This window comes from Herpailurus yagouaroundi, unplaced genomic scaffold (genome assembly GCF_014898765.1).
Source record: "Herpailurus yagouaroundi ecotype Mexico unplaced genomic scaffold, PumYag 139, whole genome shotgun sequence".
Classification (NCBI taxonomy): Eukaryota; Metazoa; Chordata; class Mammalia; order Carnivora; family Felidae; genus Herpailurus; species Herpailurus yagouaroundi.
Window position 1 is genome coordinate 13,371,157 of NW_024412394.1, and position 22,244 is coordinate 13,393,400.

Genomic DNA, 22,244 nt, shown 5'->3' on the forward strand with positions numbered 1-22,244 from the left:
AACACTTTCAAAAATAGCCAAATTATGGGAAGAGCCTAAATGTTAATCAACTGATGAATGGATAAAGAAGTTGTGGTTTATATACACAATGGAATACTACGTGGCAATGAGAAAGAATGAAATCTGGCCTTTTGTGGCAACGTGGATGGAACTGGAGAGTGTGATGCTAAGTGAAATAAGTCATACAGAGAAAGACAGATACCATATGTTTTCACTCTTATGTGGATCCTGAGAAACTTACAGAAGACCATGGGGGAGGGGAAGGGGGAAAAAAAAGTTAGAGAGGGAGGGAGGCAAACCATAAGAGACTCTTAAAAACTGAGAATGAACTGAGGGGTGATGGGGGGTGGGAGGGAAGGGAAAGTGGGTGATGGGCATTGAGGACGGCACCTGTTGGGATGAGCGCTGGGTGTTGTATGGAAACCAATTTGACAATAAATTTCATATTAAAAAAAAATAATTCCTTGCTGGAAAAAAAAAAAGATAACATGTGGGTGAGGATGTGGAGAAAATGGAATTCTGGTACAGTATTACTAAGAATGTAAATTGGTTACAGCCCTTCTGGAAAACAGTATGGATATTTCTCAAAAAATAAAAAATAGAAAACTTTATGATCCAGCAATCCCACCTCTAGGAATCTATCCAAAGTAATTGAAATCAGGATCTCAAAAAGATATTAGCACCTTCATGCTTACAACAGCCCTATTCACTGTAGCCAAAATAGGGAAACAGACTAAATTTCCATTGAGATATGAATGGATAAGGAAAATCTGATATATACACACAATGGAATATTATTTAGACTTTAAAAAAGAAGGAAATTCTGCAATGCATGACAGCATGGATGAACCTTGAAGACATGATGCTAAATTAAACAAGCCAATCTCAGAAAGACAAACATTATATGATTTCACTTAGGTGAGGTATCTGAAGTACTCGAATTCGTAGAATCAAAGAGTGGAATAGTGGTGGCCAGGGGTTGAGAGTAGAGAGAAAATTAGGAGTTACTAATCAAGGGGGCATAAATGTTAATGAAGCAAAATGAGTAAGTTCTAGAGGTCTACTGTATGCATTGCACCTGTAAATTATACTGTACTATATACTTAAAAATTTGTCATGAGAGTCAATCTCATATTAAATATTCTTACACCAATAAATGAAATTTTAAAAAGAATGAAATACGGCAATTAAACAGAAGCGAGCATCAGAGAGGTAGCACTTTTTAATTTTAAATTCTTACTCATTTGTATGTTTCCACGATTTTATAAATTCAGGTTTGTACTACCACATACATACTAGCATAACTAACATAAAAATACTGACAATATTGAGGACTACCAAGGATGCAGAACAACTTGGTCTCTTATGCATAATGCTGGGAATATACAATGGTCCCACCACTATGAAAACGGTCAGTTTACTATAAAGTTGAAAAAGCACTTAGCATATTATCTAACAATCCTATACCTGAGTATTTACCCTAAGGAAATGAAATTTATTTCCACATAAAAGTCTGTGCACAAATGGTCATAGAAGTTTTATCCGTAATAGTCAAACACTAGAAACAGCCCAAACGTATTCATGAATAGTTAACGAACTGTGGTACATCCCTACCGTGGAATACTACTCAGCAGTGAAAGAGAACGTATTCGCATGTGCAACAATTTGGTTAGATCACAATGGAATTATGCTGAAGGAAAACAAGCCAATCTCAGGTTACATCCTGCATGGTGCCATTTATATAACACTTTCTAAATGACAAACTAGTGACAGAAAACAGTTGTCAGGGTTTAGGGTGGAGGGGAAGGTGTCACTATAAAGAGGACACGGGGGAGAGTTTCTTTGTGGTGATAAAGCAGTTATGTATTCTGATTATGGTAGTGCCTTCATGAATCTACATATGTGATAAAATTTCATAGTACTACACACACACAAACACACACACACACACACACACACACACACCAAAAAAACAGGCGCGCCTGGGTCTGGGTGGCTCAGTCAGTTCAGTGTCTGACTCTTGATTTCGGCGCAGGTTATGATCTCCCGGTTCATGGGATCAAGCCCTGAGTCAGACTCTGTGCTGACAGCGCAGAGCCTGGTTGGGATTCTCTCTCCCTCTCTTCCCCCCCCCCCCCTCCCTGCACTCTCTCTCTCTCTCAAAATAAACAAACATTTTTTTAAAGAAGTGCATGTAAACACTGGTGTGAGCTGAGGAAGGTCTGGTGCCTTAGTTAGTAATATTATATGAATGTCAATTTCCTGGTTTTGGTAATATCATGGTTATGCAAGATGTTATCCTGGGGAAACTGGGCAAAGGGTGGATAGGAACTCTCTATACTACTTTTGAAACTTCTTTCAAGGGGCGCCTGGGTGGCGCAGTCGGTTGGGCGTCCGACTTCAGCCAGGTCGCGATCTCGCACTCCGTGGGTTCGAGCCCCGCGTCAGGCTCTGGGCTGATGGCTCGGAGCCTGGAGCCTGTTTCCGATTCTGTGTCTCCCTCTCTCTCTGCCCCTCCCCCGTTCATGCTCTGTCTCTCTCTGTCCCAAAAATAAAATAAAACGTTGAAAAAAAAAATTTAAAATAAACAATATGAACTCCTTGCTTGCATAATAATGTCTACAATACCTACGTTTTCCTTTTGGAAAACTTTCTCTTTACAAACTCTCTCTCTCCCCAGAGATTTGGAATGTATGGAACTGTGTCTGCCCTTTCTTTTAGCACAATTTTCTTTAAAATTAGAAGGAAGACTTCCACTAAAGGATTTTGTGATATTTTTTCCTTGATTCATATTTCATTTCTAACTCTCCTAATACCCTCTTTGTATTTCTATCATTTCATTTAGATACATTTGATTATGATTTGATTTGATTATAATGTCCATGTCTGTTTCCTTTCTGAGATGTGAGCTTGAGGTCAGGGCCTGCATGCTTTCATTTACTCAACATCGAGTAACTGAGCGCCTACCATGTTCCAGGCATTGTTCTAGAGGCTGAGGATACAGCGATGAACAGACAAATGCCCTGGTGTCGACGGTCGTTACTGGCTTGTATAGAATTCTTTGTATCCTTGGCTCTTGGCTTAGTGCCTCACCCATAGTAGGTGCTCACATGTTTCATGGATGGATGAGTGGAGTGACAAAATGAATATTTCTGTTGATGGGTACCCTGTGTTTAAACAAAAGGGGCCAAAACCTAGCATGAAATTGTTCTAACTTCTAAAGAGAATGAGACACAATTGTCACAGGACTTTTGGAAACGAGCTACCTGTGTCCCTCTTCTGCCTCCTTCATGGGATTTCTAGTTTGGCATCTTCCTATGGACAAAGCACTAGGTGAGTGAAAATAAGACAATGCCAGAGCAGAACAGAAGCGCCTCCTTTGGAGAGATGAACAACTATCAAAAGGCTCTCAAGAAATCTTTGACCTTTTTCCTCCTGAAGATCTTAATTACAAGTGATTCCTGTATTGAGAAATATAAAAAAGATGGGCCAGAAAATAGCTGCTATGTTCCACCTCTCTGAATTTCTCGGTTTGAAGTCCCTCCCTCTAAATTTTGCATTAATTAAGTTTGTTGGGAGCCAAGTCCGGGAAAAGAATCTAAAATCACAGAGGTTGGGGTTGGCGGTGGGCAGAACAAGACCCTGTCTCCCTTTTGCAGATTTTACAAAAACGCCCCTCACAGAACTATTAGTAACATTTTAAGCCTGGTTCATGGAACTCTTACCTTGCTCTTCACGGGTGTACATTCCCTGGATGCCTTAGAAATATTCTAAAAATAGTTTTTATTTATAATTTTTCAAATTCCACACACAATACACACACATGGTGCAAAACTCAAAAGTCTCCAAAGAACAAACCGTGGAAAGAACGTGTCCTTCCTTTCCTCTTCCTGTCCCCTGGATAGCTCGTTCCTTTCCCCAGACGTATCCATTGCCTTATTTTTTATATCCTTGTGAGGTACTTTATGAAAAGCTGTTATTTTAGAAATAGTGAGGCTCTGGCATCCAACATGCTTCACATATTCGGCTACTTGAAGTCAAATAGCATAAAAACTGTTTTAGATTTCTAATGCAAGTAACTCTTGGTCAAATCGCTAACTTCATTTTCCACCTGCTTTCAAGAAAAGAGGCCAAAGAAGTATCTCGGAATAGTGGACCAGTCCTGGCAGGGACTAAGGTAACTGGGGTCTGCCATGAAGTAGCAGAAATGAGCCTAGCTTCCCACCTGAAAACCGCAAGATTTCTAGACAATGTCCAAGTTTCCTTACAAAGGTAAGGGCCACAAGTCTGCTAAACAAGAGACTGATCACATCTCCTTTTCTCAAGTCAAAGTGTAAGATAGGTACCCGATACATCTACAGGACCGTACGTCGAAACTGACACTCCCACAGCCCAGGTGCGACCCACAGTCTGAGATTCTATGACATAGTCAGTGCAGTTATGACTCATCAGATCTTACTTTATTTTTTGAAAATTGGCAAACCTTCAATCAAATAGATATAGAAACATAAATCAGAACGACATCACATCCCAAATATTCTTGATTAATCATACCTTACACATTATGCTCAAAGTCATGAAGAACTGGTCAGTTGCATCAAGTAATTGTTCAGCAGTGCAATTAAGCCTTAAGATGTTGCCCATCCTTGCTACCTAGCGTATCAGTTCTTGACAGTTACATGTAGTTTTACAGGACGGTTATGGGTTCTAAAGCAAGCCTGCAGAGTTGAGTGGGACGATTTATAGCAAACTCACAATTGCAGATTTCCGAGTTCGCTCCCTGTAAGATTTATCCATCAGATCTGGGGTGAGGATTGAGAAGCACTCTCTCTTCACAAACTCTTAAATCAGTGGCTGTCCAAGCTGACTGACTACACATTGGCATCTCTTGGGGAGCTTTAAAAATTCTGATTCCTGGGTTCCAGGCCCTTAGATTCTGACATCACCAGTATGGAGGTTGGCCTGGGCACTGGATTTCCCAGAGCCGCCCTGCTGATTTCGATGTGCCGCCAGGATCAAGAACCACTGCTGTAGATCTTGACCAGGACTGCCTGATTCTGGAAATCTCTTTGGATCATCAGAAATCGTTTACTTCTCTCATTTGGAAATGGTGTCATCTTCTCCCACATCAGCGCTACTCTTTGCATGAAAACAAGGCCCAGTTGCAGGCTACTCAATGTTTATCTAGAGACCAGCAGCATCCACATCACCTAGGTACTTATCCCCTCACCAACTGAAACAGAATCTGCATTTTAACGAGATCCCCAAGTGTTTCATGTGCTCATTAAAGTTTAAGGAGCACAACAAAGTGGCCTCCAAGGATGCATTCTAACAACCTCCTGGGTGCGGTGACAGCCCACAGTGGCAAGGATCTCAAGCACTGAGCCCAAGATTTTTCAGAAAAAAAAATATGGGAGACACTTGTTCTGTACTTCACGGCAAACCTTCTGAATTGCACTCTCTGGGAACCTACCTTTAGAACAGACTGCTCATTCCCAGGTGATTCTTTACATGAAAGGTTGATAACCCAGTGAAGCACATCCAACTTTTTCCCAGAGTAGGAGATATTTTCTCCTTGGAAAAGCAGCCAGATCTAACTGTTTAAGAGCTCTTCTGCATTTCACCTAAATTGGCTTAGAGGAAACAGTATTACTCTCTAAAGAAAAATAAATTGTCTCTTCCTTAGCCCTGCAAATATCTGAAGATAGTCTTTCCCCTACCCAGATGATCTTCGTAGTCAAGTTTAGATTTCTCAACAAATGCTCCTGTTTCTGTTTCCTACACTTCTGGTTATCCCTCCAACCCTGCATTGGAAACCTAGTTTAGCACAGCCCTCAAAGTAAGCTAGTTCACACCAGAGAAAACCTCCAAAATGAGCCACATAATATATAAATCGGATTGTCATCAACTCTGACCAGAACATTATATATTTTTTTTAATAATGCAGCTCGGGGTTACTTTTGGGGGTAGGTGGAAAGCTATGTATTATATTAACTCAATATTAAGCTTCTGTTTAACCCTAACTTCCATGTCCCTTCCCCTTGTATCATCAAAAGATGCTACCCCCTTCTCACACTTCCACAATTATTCATTGAACTTAAGTATAAGGCTTTCTTTATAAGCCACATACATTTCATCACTGTGATCTCTGTATCCACAGCTTCAGCCTGACAGAATATTTCTGGTTATCAGTCCTGAATAAACACTTTTGGATTCAGATTCAAGTCTGATCGCTACCACTCTGTTGTAGAACCTTAAAAAAGTTCCTTAGCCTATAAGCCTATTCTTCATCTATAAAATGGGTACAATAATAGTACCTATCTTAAAAGGTGGTTATGAGGTTTCAATGAGATATTGTAAAAGTCACTTTGTAAAGTACAAAGCTGTAAAGGTTAAGAAAATAATGATCTCCAAGCTAGAAGTAACTTACAAACTTAATAACTATAACACTGATTTGTTTTCAAGCCCCACAAAAAATAAGTCGCAGTCTCCAAATCCTCTGAAAAACCCATCTGTCTCCTTCCCTCCCATCACCGACCTATCATAGTTTGTTTCCCTTTTGAAGAGTTTCTGTCTTCTGTTCACAAAAGAGGAAGGGAAACCTGGCCTGAGAACCATAAAACCAAATACCAGAATTGTTCTCTAGAAACCAGCCACATGGGAGTGGATGAAAGCAGAAGACCCCTTCAATGTCCCTGACATGGGTGTCAAAGTGTCCAGACAGGGCACCCACTTCCAGTTTCTCACCGAAAGAGGAACTCAAAATTGCTGATGTCCTGGCCACTGGAATTCTATAGAGCCAGGGTTCCCAAGGTAAGGAGATATGATAACACATAATAAAAAAATAATATATATAATATGATGTAACACATCCATCATCATGAGACTTTACCTTACCCTATTGCCAAGAAAGTCCCTTGAAGTTACTCAGGGGCAATGAAGTTTCACACAGAAGCCTGTGAACTTGTACAGAGCCCCTCACCCCCCCCCCACCCCCCACGAGTGGTAAAATTCCTAGATGGAAATGAGTAAGAATACACTCCAGGACCTATGTCATCATTTATACCTCTCCACCTCCAAATCCTCTTTTCTTAAAATAGAGACAAAATAGGAGCCTAAGATTTACCCCCAAAAGACTAGGGAATGCTTGGTCATCTCTAACACCTGGTCATCCTCCTCTCTGAATTTCCAAATACTCTTCCAGACACAAAGCTTTGCGAATCTGCATGATTCACAGGTCAGAAATGCAGAGATTTTTAGAATACACACATTTTTTCCAAGAGGCTAACCAAAGAGTTGGAATTTGAGCACATGTACAAGGCAAGTAGTAAATACACTCAAACTACTCAAGTAACAAACACCTAATATTTATTAATAAATTAGTACACTTGAAGGCATTTTTTCTGCTATCAGTCCCTCCCCATGACCCACAAACCCCGCCCACACAAAGGGAGTCCACGCCACCTTTGCATTAGAGTCTGGCAACTGAGCATTATTAGAGAGCATGTTTATAAACGGGAGCAGAGTTGCAAATATATCAGACAAGAGCTCTTACAGCTGCAGCCACTTTTAATTAAAGTGATTGAATGACAAAGGACGCCCACCAAGACCAAGGCCTCGAGGGCAGACTGGACCTACCGACTACGTGTGTATAAAAAAAACAAGACATCTTTTAAAGCAAAACTGAGCAAATCTCCTATGGAAAAAGGTGCCACGGGCACTCAGTTGTGACTTTCCAAAGTGCAGCAATACGTTCCAGAATAGCTCAATTCCTAAAAGATGAAGTTCAAGTTCTTTGGTGGCCCAGGTGTCAAGCCACTTAAATAGCAAGGTCTGATGGCTTGAGGATTTCATGTCTCCAGCCCAGAGCATCATTAGCGTAAGAGGGGCACAAGTAATCAGGCATTCTACACGGTGCCCAAGTGAAAATCATACAATCAGCAACAGTGTGGTCAAGTTTCAGCCATGAATATGAACTATACAACAAGGCATATTAAAACGATAACTCAAAATCTATTGCATTACAGTAATGCAACGGGGTATTACACTTCTTTAACCCTTAAGAAAATTTGTAAATTACAAATAATAATAAAAAAGTTACAATTAAAAAATAAAAAGCTGATGTGGATGTTGAGACATGAAGACGGCGTATAGAATTCACAAGATGCCATTACACTTTTAAGAAGTTCAGAGCCTCACAATCCAGTGTGCAGGAAAAGCCACACTGCATTTGTGGTACATTAAGTGAATTTAAAGTGCACAGAACAATTTTGAAAACACGTAAGAAGTCGAAACAGAAAATATGGAACCCAAAAAACTTTAGTGGTGGGTATTTTTCAACAGTTACACCTTGAGTAAGGCTTATAAACTAACTTCCTAGAAGGGTTAAAAAAAGAAAGAAAGAACTCAAAACACTGGCCATATACTCTGTTACACACACACACACACACACACACACACGCACGCACGTGCGCGTGCACATGCACACAAACGCAACTAGAAAAACAGAAACAAAACAAACAAAAAACCACCCTGCCACTAAATTGAGTAATTTCCAGAGTGCGGTATCCCTCATGGTCTACAATAGATCGGGAAGATGGCTATATACAGAGTCCAAGAGGGTCTGGCTGGCTTCCTGACTCTTGACTCCAATAATCTCAAATAGCCGGTCCAGCTTGTCCTCAGCCTGAGGAATCTCTTCAATCACCCGCAGCTCCTCAGGATTCAGAATGTGGAGCATGTCGTCAAAAATAGGCTGTAAGTCACAGGGGTCCAGGCGTACCTGCCGCAACACCGTGTCCTTCTTTTCTGCAGGGAGGACAGGGAAGGTAAGGGGCGGTCAAGGGACTGGACTGGGGAAACAGAACAGCGCTAGGAGGGGCAGTTCCCCTCTCCCAGGCCGTCCCCACCCCCACCCCAAGGTGTGTGAGTGAACCCCTGGCACATTTTAAACGATACAATAGTTTTTACTTGCATTGTGCTTAAGATAATAAGATCTGCCTAACAGAGAGCAGACAAGGAACCACTTGCATGGGTTGTTGACTGTCCTTAGCGTGACTTTTGTCTAGACCTAAAAGACTTCGGGATTCTTCTATAACTCAGCAGAATGCTGAAATACTTAGAGACAGTTAAGGAAACAAAACAAAAAAAACCACTTTTCCATCTGCAATGTGTTTACTAAACAAAGATCAGTCCACCCTTTTCCCCTCAAAAATTCCAAGTCCATGTAATCTGCTTATCTGACTTTCAAATTACATTGCCACATTTCAAAACTAAACTACAAGGGCAAAAGCACACAAATAAGAAAATACTGCTTCTTGGATCACACCTTACAATGAGACAAGGGACTGTAACGTATTTATTACTCCTCTAAAAAGCTTTCTCTAAAATATAATATGTAGCATAAAATACAAACTAAAATATAAATCTTTCCTATAAATATAAAATAGATAAATGTAAATAGGTAAGGTATATAAGAGAGAACATATTTTATAAACATAAACTACAACATAACATGAAATATAACCCTTTCTTTAAAATCTAACTGGAATTACCCAAACGGGGAAATTTCGAACAAAAACCCATTACAGATATAGTGTGCCTGCTAATTCCCTAGCGTGCCATGAAATATCCGAAAGTGGGAAATTATTTACCAAAAGTACCAATCCTCAATGTTTAAAACCTTGTTCTCTGCAATGATTCTGAAGAGAGTGCATTTTAATTTGAGTCACTGAAACTTATACTTCTGACCCCCAAGATAGGTTAGCCTCTAAACCCTTGGATTCTGCAAACCCGGTCTGGTAAATAATTTTCAAAAAAACCTGCCAGACAACATTTTATCGGACCTTCCCCGAAACACCTTCGATAGCATCATGAGGATAAAGGGCGACCAATGCAGGCTCTCGGCCAGATCAAAAGAGCTGTAAAGACTTCCTGGGTGGGTCCCCGCTGTCTGATGCCTCGGTTCCTCTGGGGCCAGCCTCACCTTGGGGTCTGTCATAGGTTTTCCTGGGCAGATCACTCCCATGAGGCAACTACCTGGCTGTGAGGCTGGCCAGGGAGAAACCCCGGGGACTCCTCTGGGGGAGGCTTAAACAATGAATATGCCCTGCTGCCATTCTGCCAGCGTCTGTACCTTTGGTAATAAAGGAGCCCGTCCTGCTCAGAGCCGAGGAGCCGCTGGATGTGGAGTCACAGCGAAGAAGAGGCTCCGACTCATCCACGAAGAAGCCCTTGTTCTTGTCCAGCGGGGAAGGCTCCACCGTCAGCAGGGTGGAATTCTCAAGTTTCGTGTTGGGGCTGGGGATGGGGCTCGGGCTAAGTGGGCTGGGGCTCATCGGGAGGGCCAGTTTGTCAGTTTCCAGCTGTGAGGGGAAACAAACAAATAAAAATGTTTCTTATTATATACTTCAAAAATTGTAGAAGAAAACAATGAAATCAAAACACCCTCTCAGATGCTATTTTTGTTCCATTTACTATTTTATAGATGAATTCTGCCATTCTGACAGTCTGTAACTCACATTATTGCTAGACACACATACACACACGCTTTTTATTTTTTTTTTCAACGTTTATTTATTTTTGGGACAGAGAGAGACAGAGCATGAACGGGGGAGGGGCAGAGAGAGAGGGAGACACAGAATCGGAAACAGGCTCCAGGCTCTGAGCCATCAGCCCAGAACCTGACGCGGGGCTCGAACTCACGGACCGCGAGATCGTGACCTGGCTGAAGTCGGACGCTTAACCGACTGCGCCACCCAGGCGCCCCACACACACGCTTTTTAAACCCTCAAGAATATACGTGGCGCTGGCTAAGCATTAAGCATTAAAAATTAGGAAGCATGTGCACGAAGCTGTTACCTCACAGGAACGGAATTGGAGTGAACAGGAAGATCTCCAACTTAGAAAAACATTGATTGAGCCGGTGTAGGTCTTAGATAACATCTAGTACCTTCCCCTCTGTATGAGCTGAATTATGTCCCCCAAAATTCATGTTGAAGTTGTAACTTCCTATACCTCAGAATATGACTGTATTTGAAGATGGGGCCAACTAAGTAAGTTTAAAAAGAGGTGATTAAGGTATAATTGGGTTCTAATCCAATATGACTGGTATCCTTAAAAGAAGCCTTTAGAAGAGGCACACAGCAGAAAGACCATGTAAGACACAGGGTCATGGTTACCATCTTCTCCGAGTCGAGAAGCCTGAGGACACCTCAAACTTCTAGCCTCCAGAACTGTGACAAGATAAGCATCTGCTGTTTAAGCTTCCAGTCTGCGATACTTTATTACGGTAGCCCTAGCAAACGAACACATCCTCTTTTTACAAGTAAGGAAACTGAGGTCTAGAGAAATGACGTGACTTTCTTAATTATGGGCTCCCAAAGAGTAAGGGGCAGAGCTAAGACTCATTCCCATTTCAAAGCAGCTCAGGAGAACACCAGAGGCCAAAGCAGCTGGAACAGAGTGAGGACCACCCCACTGGAGCCAGTATAGAGCTCCTAAGGACTTAATGGAGACAGTGAAGCTTGCATTCTAGAGGGGAGGGTCAGAAAGACAAAAACAAGGAAGCAAACAAACAAGATGGTTTCACATGGAGATGGTGAGCTTCATGCCCATTGGCTGGTATGCAGAGAATGGATTTTGGGGGGCGCGGGGGAGGGCGGGCAAGAAACAAAAGAGAGAGCCCAGTTAGGATGCTGCTACAGTGGCCGGGTCAGGTAAAAGCATGGTTTGTACCTAGGTGTGCAGTGGGGAAATGATGGGCGATATCACCCCGTTTTACAGATGAAATGACCAAGGTCCAGAGAGGGCACACAGCCCTTGGGAGAAGGCCGGTGCTCAACTCAGGTCTGCTTAACACCTCTACTTAGCTTCTCATTTGACACTCTGCTTTAGAAGTCTGGCAGGCATTTGTGGCATCTCTTAGTTCATTGACTTGAATCTTTTTATTGGCTCTTCCGGCATGGATGAAAATCTGGGGGCCAGGTGGCCAGATCGCACAGGGCAGGGTTCAGGGAGTGCTAATCACCACTTATTAGAACCCTCATGACTTCACTCACTCAGACACGACAAGCAAAACATTGTCAAGTTCCTCAATCAGGAAGACACTGACCCTCATTTCAAAGTATTGTGCTCAAGGGCTGTAAAACGCACAAGGCAAACACAGCTGCTTCTTTTACAACCTGTAAGGCCTGAGGAATTCTTGCAACTGACTGGAGATTCCAAAGACCACCGATTACTGCACCTGCCCACTGTTCCAACAGCATTTTTCCTCCGCACAACCACCCACACCCTGCTTCTGCTTCCCAGTACAAGCTGAAGACTTGCATAACGCACTCCCAGCTGCCCCCTTTCTGATCCACAGACAAAATTTTATGTTTCTGCTTTTACACTTTTAATTCAATAGGCCTTGGCATGTGCCCCTCCTCTCTGAAATGCACATGGCCATTCATGCCAATACACATTTTTTATTCACTCAATTAGACAAAGAGCACTTGTCTACACTCTGGTTCTCAGGGACCACATTACATTGGATGACATGGTCAGTCAATATAGTGCACTGTTCTTGCTTAAAAAAAGAAATTCCTGCCCACAAATCACATGCCAACAGACTAAGGAGTCCACCCACCTATTTCCTGAACTTAGCTCAAAACTTTAAATATTTCATTTTTCCCCCACTTTTGCCAAAGGATCCTATCAGTGGAAATTAGGTACGTGATTTCCAACACAATTCAGTAAGACAGAATGCTGCAGTGATGCTCTCTTATAATCAACGATGAGTCCAGCGAATAAGAAAATGTCCCTAAGAGTGGTTTTAGCATCATCACCGTGGGGCTAACAATCACAGCCAAAGCCAGAGCTCATGTGACAATCATCTTTCTAGAAAATCTATTCAGCTACTAAATATAGGTATCTCTCCCTTTATGCAGGATACACAGCAGCTGGTTGATTTCCAGATTTCTCTAAAATTATCTGCATTTTTCCTATAAGGAAAAAAAAAAAACCCTGCTCATAGAAAGTTAACTTCTTTCCTCCCTTTCTTTACCTTACTATTTACAATATCCATCAACACTGGGTTACAACACAGCAACTCAAGCATTGTATTACCTACGATACCTATTAGATAGCTCTAAATGGAAATTAAGTCATTGGGGGTCACCTGGGTGGTTTAGTCAGTTAAGCATCTGACTTCAGCTCAGGTCATAATCTAACGGTTCATGAGTTTGAGCCCCACATCAGGCTCTGTGCTGACAGCTCGGAGCCTGGAGCCTGCTTCAGATTCTGTGTCTCCCTCTCTCTCTTCCTCTCCCCTGCTTGTACTCACTCTCTCTCTCAAAAATAAATAAAACACTTAAAAATTTTTAAAAAAGAAAATTAAGGGGCGCCTGGGTGGCTCAGTGGGTTGGGCGTCCGACTTCAGCTCAGGTCACGATCTCGCGGTCTGTGAGTTCGAGCCCCGCATCGGGCTCTGGGCTGATGGCTCAGAGCCTGGAGCCTGCTTCTGATTCTGTGTCTCCCTCTCTCTCTGCCCCTCCCCCGTTCATGCTCTGTCTCTCTCTGTCTCAAAAATAAATAAACGTTAAAAAAAAAAATTAAAAAAAAAAAAAAGAAAATTAAGTCATCGGGATATGTGGAATAAATTAATTCTTTATTAATTCAGAAAGTTCATGTTCATTGTTGAGTTGATAGCAAATAAAGAATACTTATTAATAAGATTTAGATACTAAATGAAAAACACTCTAAACAAGAAAGCCAGAAAAGGGTCCTCTTGTTAAATCTTTAAGCATACACTTAGCCAAATATTCACAAAATAGATTATGAGGGACTTAATTTTTTCCTTATGCATCTTTGGGCCTTCCAAATTCTCTACAGGGACATATCAACTTTTATAACTATAAAAACAATACAAGTTATTTTTAAAAGAAGTTATCACAATGGGGTGCCTGGGTGGCTCAGTTGGTTAAGCAGCCAATTTTGGCTCAGGTCATGATCTCACGGTGTGTGGGTTCGAGCCCCACATTGCGCTCTGTGCTAACAGCTCAGAGCCTGGAGTCTGCTTTGGATTCTGCGTCTCCCTCTCTCTCTGTCCCTCCCCCCCCCCTCAAAAATAAATAAAATACTGGGGTGCCTGGGTAGCTCAGTCGGTCGAGTATCCAACTTAGGCTCAGGTCATGATCTCGCAGTTCATGAGTTCGAGCCCCGCATCAGGCTCTGTGCTGACAGCTCGGAGCCTGGAGCCTGCTTCGGATTCTGTGTCTCCCTCTCTCTCTGCCCCTTCCCCGCTCATGCTCTGTCTCTCTCTGTCTCTCAAAAATGAATAAACGTTAAAAATTTTTTTTCAAATAAATAAAATATTTTTTAAAAATTTTAATAAATAAAATAAAAGCAGTCACCACTGATAAGTATATTTTCTCTTTGCTAACTTGGAAATATTATGGCTACAGTAGCTCTTATTTATTTATATTGGTAGCCGAGGAACAGGATCACCTTGGAAGATCACCTACTTGGCTGAGCACCTCGCTATACTTCCGTTAAGTGTCCACAGGCACAAAAGGGTAACATTACCCTCCAATTCACTGCAGTGAGGTAGACACTCGACTTAAAAGAAAGGCCTCTGGAGAAATCTGGCCAATGAAGGCAATACATCCACCAGATATTTGAAGTCCTTTTGCAGAAACTTTAAAAGTACAATTCTTTTTGCCTTACAGCCAGGAGACAAATCATGCTAACTTAGAAGACTCACTTGAGAAATGAGGTAGAGACGCTAAGACACACGGAAGGGGGAGGCAGCCGGGATAATGAGGGGAGAGCTCCCCAAGTAGCCAAAACCAGAACGGTTCTATTGTGCGAACTTCAAGGGCGTGCAATTTACTTTCGCCAAATGAGCCCCAAATGTCCTCCTGATGAGTTTCTATGCAAGTACACTTAGTCCTGCCAGATACTGTATTTATTAGTCCCAAGTGATAGGGGAAGGGAGATAGATAAATGATTCACCTACTCAACAGCTGAGTCACACCTAAAGGTCCACTGCTGACCTGACTGCTTTCCTTTCTGATTAGCAGAACCACCGAGTACAAGGTACCATCCAAATGGATGAGGGAAACCAAGGTATTGATTGAAATTGGTGGGCTTGACCATCCCGGGGCTGTAGAGGTTTGTAGCAGTCCTTGTAAGAACAGTGATTTAACTTGTATTTGGGCTACACCGGGGTGAGCCATTCATTTCCAGCTGTGTCTTTGCGACCCCCCACTCCTACGGCATCCAAAAGAGCACCCGCTCTGGGTGCTCAGCTCAACTACAACCTGAAACTGAAGCTCAGAAGTAATTCTTCTGTTTTAGCATCAACCCCCAAATCGCTTTCCTTGTTGACTAGCCTTGGGGATGGCGTGGCCAGGGATGGTAAAGGAAAATCCTTCCAAGCCCCAGTCATGGCAAAAGTGGTTTATAAATGAAATAAGGTTCCAAGACTACTCCCAAATATAGTCTGCAAACAGGAATCGGCCAGAGAACGCCAGCCTCAGAGGCTGTCTTTCCAGCATGCATTTCATGTGCCCCACAGTCAACTCCTCAACATCAAAATCATTAACATCCTGGAAATTCCACTGCAAGAGAGGAAAGGAAATCGACTTCCAACTAGCTGTGTGGTCTTGGAGAAATCACGTCCCTCCTTAGACCTATTTCCTCATTTCTGAACAAAAAAGATTAGACTAGGTCATCTCTGTTGAAATTGTGTCTTATTGTTTGCCACACTATGGCTATTTCCTTCTCTCCCCTCAACCCACCCACCCCCAGCTCCCTTTCTCCTTCCAAGTTACCCCTAACTGGTTCACTCAACGCAAGTTTACCACTGAGTTATTTTCAATTACTACCCAATTATAATCTCCCTGTGGTTGCACAATCTGTTTTCATAAAACGAATTCACAACTTTGATGCATCAATGACCCCCTGAAATGAAGCACTAATTACCCAGCCTAGATGCTCCTTGCCAATCTGCTAAAATGGTTCAACTTAACCCCTTGGCTCCTGGCACTAGCCAGCTGGGATTCCACAAGATTTCATATCCCACCGATACGCCCGACAGCCTCAAGAAGAGAACTCCTCACAATCAAAAGCTACCCTTTCAGCTGAACTTTCCCTCCAGGCCTCCTCCAACACTTAGAAAGATGAGAGAATCTTATGTCACATTTGCGACATTTTCCATCACTTTAATAATGGTGTTTAAAAGCCCGTTTGCGGGGCGCCTGGGTGGCGCAGTCGGTTAAGCGTCCGACTTCAGCCAGGTCACGATCTCGCGGTCCGTGAGTTCGAGCCCCGCGTCGGGCTCTGGGCTGATGGCTCAGAGCCTGGAGCCTGTTTCCGATTCTGTGTCTCCCTCTCTCTCTGCCCCTCCCCCGTTCATGCTCTGTCTCTCTTTGTCCCAAAAATAAATAAACTTTGAAAAAAAAAATTAAAAAATAAATAAAAAATAAAAAAAATAAAAGCCCGTTTGCTAAATTCAATGAAAACGAATTGCTATTCCAACTGAGTTGACCAGCTTGTCACTCAGATCCAGCAAACAACAGGGACTTCAAGAAATAAACCATTACCGGTACTGTGCTTAAATGATTCAGTGTGAAATACACATATTCCATTTGCTGCGAAGGTAGCTCTTAGGGGCTTCATTTTACAAATGAAAAAACTGAGGCTCTAAGAGGTTTGACTACCCTGCCCAAGGTCACGGAGCCAGGATTCAAGATCAGGTCTGTCCAGTTTCAAAGCAACCCTCTTTGCTGAGCCATGTCACTTCTCTGTCTGGACCCACTACGTTTACAGAAAAATGCCAAACCCCGTAACCTCAGTATGAGCAACCACATGACCACAAGGAGGTGGCCTGGCTGCTGAGCCAGAAGGAAGAAGCAAAAGGCGGGGTCTGCAAGGATCTGTAACTCAGTGGCAGAGCTTAGACTCCGGCTGGATGACGGCCCTGAGATAAAGATGAGAGAGATTCTGTAAATATCAGACACCTCAACAGTGGACCAATGGCTTGCATTTGTATTTGAAAATATTTCCGATCCGACAGACCAGGGACTGTTTAAAAAAAAAAACACACACACGTAATTTCCACTAAAGTTTTATCTCAAAGGAATTACAGTCACGAATAAATACAAAACTAAAATTATTTGAGGATTATGATATTATCTCAAGCTTGTTTCCCCTGCTCTCCCAGCTGCTCGTGTAATCAAAATCAAATTAGATTTCATGACGTCCTATAGGTCTGGTAGATATGTAAGCCGGGGCTCTGATAAAAGCAAGTGCTATCTTCCCTGCCCGTATAAGCATCTAGATATCTGAATCTTATGCAGTCCCTTTGTTTAGAGAACAGGAATCCAGATGATAAGGAAACCTTTGTCATCTAAATCTATGTGGTTCCAGGATTTCATATATAAGTAAGGTTCAGACAATGATGGTTACCAGCTGTCTCTCAAAAAACTTATCCGAATCTATTCAATTCCTAAGTTCAGATACTGAAGAAAACCTGAGAAATACAACGATTTCTCTCTTTAATAAATGAAATACGGTGGTGATCCCAACAACGAAAAAGAGAAAAAATGGGTGGGAGACAATGGCTTTATTCTTCTGAGTGTGAGTTCTTATTAAATTCACTCAGAGTAAAAGGTGTTGGCAGGAATAATCCAAATTTACACCTAGTAAAATCATAAAAATTTTTTTTTCACAAACAAAAAGAAAAAAAAAAGGAAATGGGAAGATGCTGATTCCTCAGCCTTTAAAAGAAGTGTTATCAGTTGTTAAGAAATTTGGAGGGAAGTCTTAGAAATGGGAATATGACCCGGAAATATACATTCACGTATATAGATAAAGCAAAGACGTTAAAATGTGAGTTAATTGTTAAATCTAGGTGGTTAAGCTTATGGGTATTTGTTGTACTGTGTTTTCAACTTCTCTTTGTTTCATAAGGCTTATTTTCTTAATTGGGAAAATAAATTTTAAACAAGGGCTAAGAGCCAAGTAACTATGGGACAAAAATTCCCCAAACTTTTCCTAGGCTTCTGATTCTTTAGTCCGTTGTCATTCCGTCTCTCTTCTCTTGCCCAGCCCCTGTCCCAGGAAAGGGAGACAAGAGGGGGCTTCCATTGCATAAGCAGGGAACAAGGCTAACACTTAAATCTAAATCATCAGTTGGCAAGTGGGCATTGCTGGCCTCATGCTGTCTAGATCCCCCTAGGGCCACCAGAGGTCATGGGATGGAAGCAGGAACAGGAGTGCGATGCCAAAAAGCCCTGCTCGTCTTCCCTGGAAAGCCCGATGTCAGCCCACAGCAGTAGCAGAGCTCTGTGGACGCAGAGGTGTGCACTGTCCCCGAGAGCTGGGGACCAATAGCAGGACCTACAGTACTCATCCTCGGGAGGCTCATAGGATTAACTTGGCCCAAGAATGGCAAGGCCACCGGGAAATTATTTTAAAAGACACCTCACACCCACCCTAGATCTGTCCAAGCATAGCATCATGAAAGTATTTTGTATCGACTGCAACCTCAGTTAAGGCTATATTGAAGCTGCATCCCAGGTTAGCTGGCCATAGTGTGTTTCTCCCTTAACTACGCCAAGCCCAAGTCAAGGCAGTTGCTACAGTCTTGTGTGTATGTGTCATTTCTAAGAGTTAATTTCAAAAGGGAATCCCAAAGGCTACAAATCCACCCACATTTAAGTGAAGGTGGCTAATCCCTGCCCTAAGCAAGAGAACTGTTCCTCTGCTGAATGCAGAGGGGAAAAGCCACAGGAAGCCACAAGTAGTGCTGTATGAAGCTGCCAGAGCTGGGAAGAACCAGCTGGCTCTGGAAGGAGAAGGAAGGGAGGGTGAGCCCCGCCCAGCTGCTGGCGCTGTGTCTGCAAGCTGTCCAGCCTGCTGACATCAACGGTAACACTGCAGCCCTGAGCTGACTCACTGACTAGCTTTCTCGAAAAAGGAAGCGACGAACAGAGAGAGTAAGTGGGTTCTCTTGGTTCCAAGCTGGAGCCCACTCACATCCAAACATACTGCTGAGCCTTACAAGAGCTCGGCCCCGTGGACACATGAGGAGGTCACGCTGCCGGGAATGACGTGGGTTTCCCTACATTTCACTCACTGAGAACCCATGAGGAAGCCTTTCCCACAAAAAAGTCTTTGACCAATTCTAACCATGAAAAGGAGGTGCATGAATCTGACAAAGCTTGCCTTAAGGCATTGTGGAAGACAGAAAGTAATTTCACAGGAAACTCATGATCTTGAGCTAAGAAGGCTCAAGCTCATCTCAGTGACTCAACTGTTTTGAGCTTGCTAAGTTTGATTAAATTAGTATTATTTAATAAAATCATTAGTTGGATGCATGCCATTAGAATTGGAATATACCTGGCACATAATTCCAAAAGGAGCTACTGTGAAAAATACTTCTCCCTTATTAATCTCTGACTCACAGTTCTCATCTAGTCGGTTCCCCTGCGGGTGGTGATTCTTACCCATTCCTCGCGTGTTCTTCCTCCCAGTCGATACTTACACCAATAAAGAGGTATTATATAGTCTCTACCCTTCCCCACCTCTTCTTTAGCTGTTACTAGTTTTCTTGTTTTACTTTTTTTTTTTTTTTAACACAATACTCGCTCCTTTCGACAAATGCATGCTGTTCCACTGTCCGGGCGTTCCACAACTTCTACAACCAGTTCTCTGTTGAAGGTCATTTATGCTGCCTCCACTCCTTTATTACAGATGACGTTACAAGGAATACTTTACTTGGGACATTCTACACACATGGCAGAGGCACGTGGGACTATTCGTAGGACATAGTCCTGGAGGTACCAGGTCAATCATCAACTGCCATATACTTTGGTAGATAATACCAGAGGGCCCTCCATAAGGGTTGGGCTCACGTACACACACATCGGCAACAGACAGTATCCCTTTTTCTCTATACTCTCACAACACAAAAAATGGCGTCACACCTTCTCCTCCTTACCAATCTAAGAAGTTAAAATTGTATCTCTGTGCAGGTTTCCATTTTAATTTTTCTTGTTCCGAGCAAGGCTAAAAAACCTGTACACCTTTAGGAACCCTCACGATTTCCTTTTCTGTGAACTGTCTTGTTCACAGACTGCCCAATTTTCTTTTGGGTCCTTGGTCTCTTCATTAATTTGTAAAAGCTCTTGGTTTTTTTTAAGGTTGTTAACCCTATGTTGCAAACAACTTCTCCCAGCTATTATTCTTTTGATTTACCTATGATGTTTTCTGGCTTATCCATTTATTGTTAAGTAGTTGAATCTTACTTGTGTGACTTCAGTGTTTTCTATCCTTCTCAAAAGAGACTGACCTACTGTTGGGATAATAAGAACAGAGAAAAATTTCCCCATGTTTTTTTCTAGTACTTTTTTGGTGACAAGTCATGTTCATGGTTGTTCACTGTAGACTGTCCCCTGACAAAGTCCAACTGTGGGTAAATCAAAAGTTTCTCTGTGAAAAAAAATATTTTAATGGGAAAGTCAGGAGTGAAAGCTACCTCTCCCAAAGAATATGAAGAATTAAGCATTGAAAGTGTTGAACTGAAATTAACTGGTATACAATAAAACCTACTGCTGGCCATGATGCAATTCCTCACCAGCACGTGAACCTGTGATTGGTACATTTGTTATAACAGAACAAGAGATAGTCTCATAAACATAAAATGGAGAAACTGGGCCCAAATTGGAAGCTACTAAGCTTTATCAAGATATGAGTTTTGGCTTTAAAAATAAATAAAAAATACAATATCCAGCACTGGTAATTGATGGAGAAAATAAGCTTCTTTTCACTATATTGATTCTGATTTCATTTCAGTGGATTCTTTGAGAAAGCCAGTGAAGGTGTGGATTAAGCAATGGAAAATGTCATCAACTAATAGACTGCCTTTTCTGAACATGGAGACACCGTGTCTCAGGAAAAAAACAAAAGCCCACTTCAAGTCTACAGAATATCCTTTAACGTGGGGCTCAAATACCTACCCCTCCTGTAAAACTGTCAGCAACTTGAGGGAGGATTCCCAGGTTTTGTGTTTTATGTGTGTCTTATACGTAAATGTTTCCATCTAGTATCTCCAGTGTTGGACACAGGGCTCAAAACATAATGGGCATTCCATTAATGTTTACTAAGTAAGTTGTTTATGTTAACCCATCTATCCTCAAAAGCAATTTTAAGAAGGAAAAGAAAAAGCATGTGCAAATACATGTGTTGGGAGAGAAAATGTATCAATCTCAAGATCCCCAAGAAACTCCTTATAAACTATACACCTCAAGCTCAACTACCATACTGGATTAATCCTACGATATGTATTTTTTCACATTTTAACATCTCTCAAATAGGGATAAATCTTACAACTATAATTGGCAGTGTTTTAATTGCTACCTTGGTAGTATAGACAATAATGGTGCATCTTACAATGGACATGGCCTTGAACTAAATACAAAATGATGTCTTAATTCTCATACCTACCTATACCCTGCAGAACGATGAAGCTTGCTAGATAATCACAGATGCAAAGCACCCACACAGCATTTGGGACACAACAGATACTCAGCAAATGCTGGCTCCCTTTCTCCTTAATGTGCATTTATTGAAAGTAGAGTGGTATCATTTGCTCTTGAGTTAAAAACGGAAGAAGGCAGAATTCAATTTCAACGTAAAAGATAGTAGCAAAACTGTATTGAGCCCCCACTCAATGGCAAGCGCAGGACTGGGTATTTACACTCCTGATCTCTAGTATACACACCCTGGTTCCAATCTTCCCCAGATCCTTAGAAGACAGCCATGAATTCACGAAGCTGAAAGTCAATTTGTTGGATCCGCCAATTAGTTCTATTAGTTCTTAAAGATTCAAAGTTCGAACTTCAGCACTTCCATGAAGTGGGGCATTGGAAACTTATTTATGTACCTTTAATATTGTGCGACAGTGAAAGCTTTCTGAACAGCTTGCGACGGAGCAAAACAAAACAAGGTTCTCAGTAAAACAAGTGTTCTTTGCAGAGTCAAAAGCGTGAGAAGCCCTAAGTGTGATTAGGTAGGGCTTCCTCAGCAGAAACCAGACAGAAAATCTCGGGGAAGAGGACCCAAATCCAGTCTTGAAAGAAACTACAGTCTGTTTTTTTAAGAGTGCCTTTTTTGGGGGGCACCTGGGTGGCTCAGTCAGTTAAGCGTCCGACTCTTGATTTCAGCTCAGGTCATGATCTTGCAGTTGGTGGGTTCGA

At 42.1% G+C, this 22,244-nt stretch overlaps 1 protein-coding gene across 1 annotated transcript in view; it reads right to left on the reverse strand.

Annotated features, from left to right (window-relative positions):
* Positions 1 to 7,351: 7,351 nt before the first annotated feature.
* The window catches only part of TNFRSF21 (TNF receptor superfamily member 21), a 70,896-nt gene continuing 56,003 nt past the window's right edge, over positions 7,352 to 22,244 (reverse strand). The window contains exons 5-6 of the mRNA XM_040473712.1: positions 10,136 to 10,364; positions 7,352 to 8,808 (exon numbers count right to left, since the gene is read on the reverse strand). Of these exons, the coding sequence (XP_040329646.1) occupies positions 8,579 to 8,808; positions 10,136 to 10,364 (459 nt within the window). The 3' untranslated portion in view covers positions 7,352 to 8,578. The remainder of the gene's footprint in view (positions 8,809 to 10,135; positions 10,365 to 22,244) is intronic.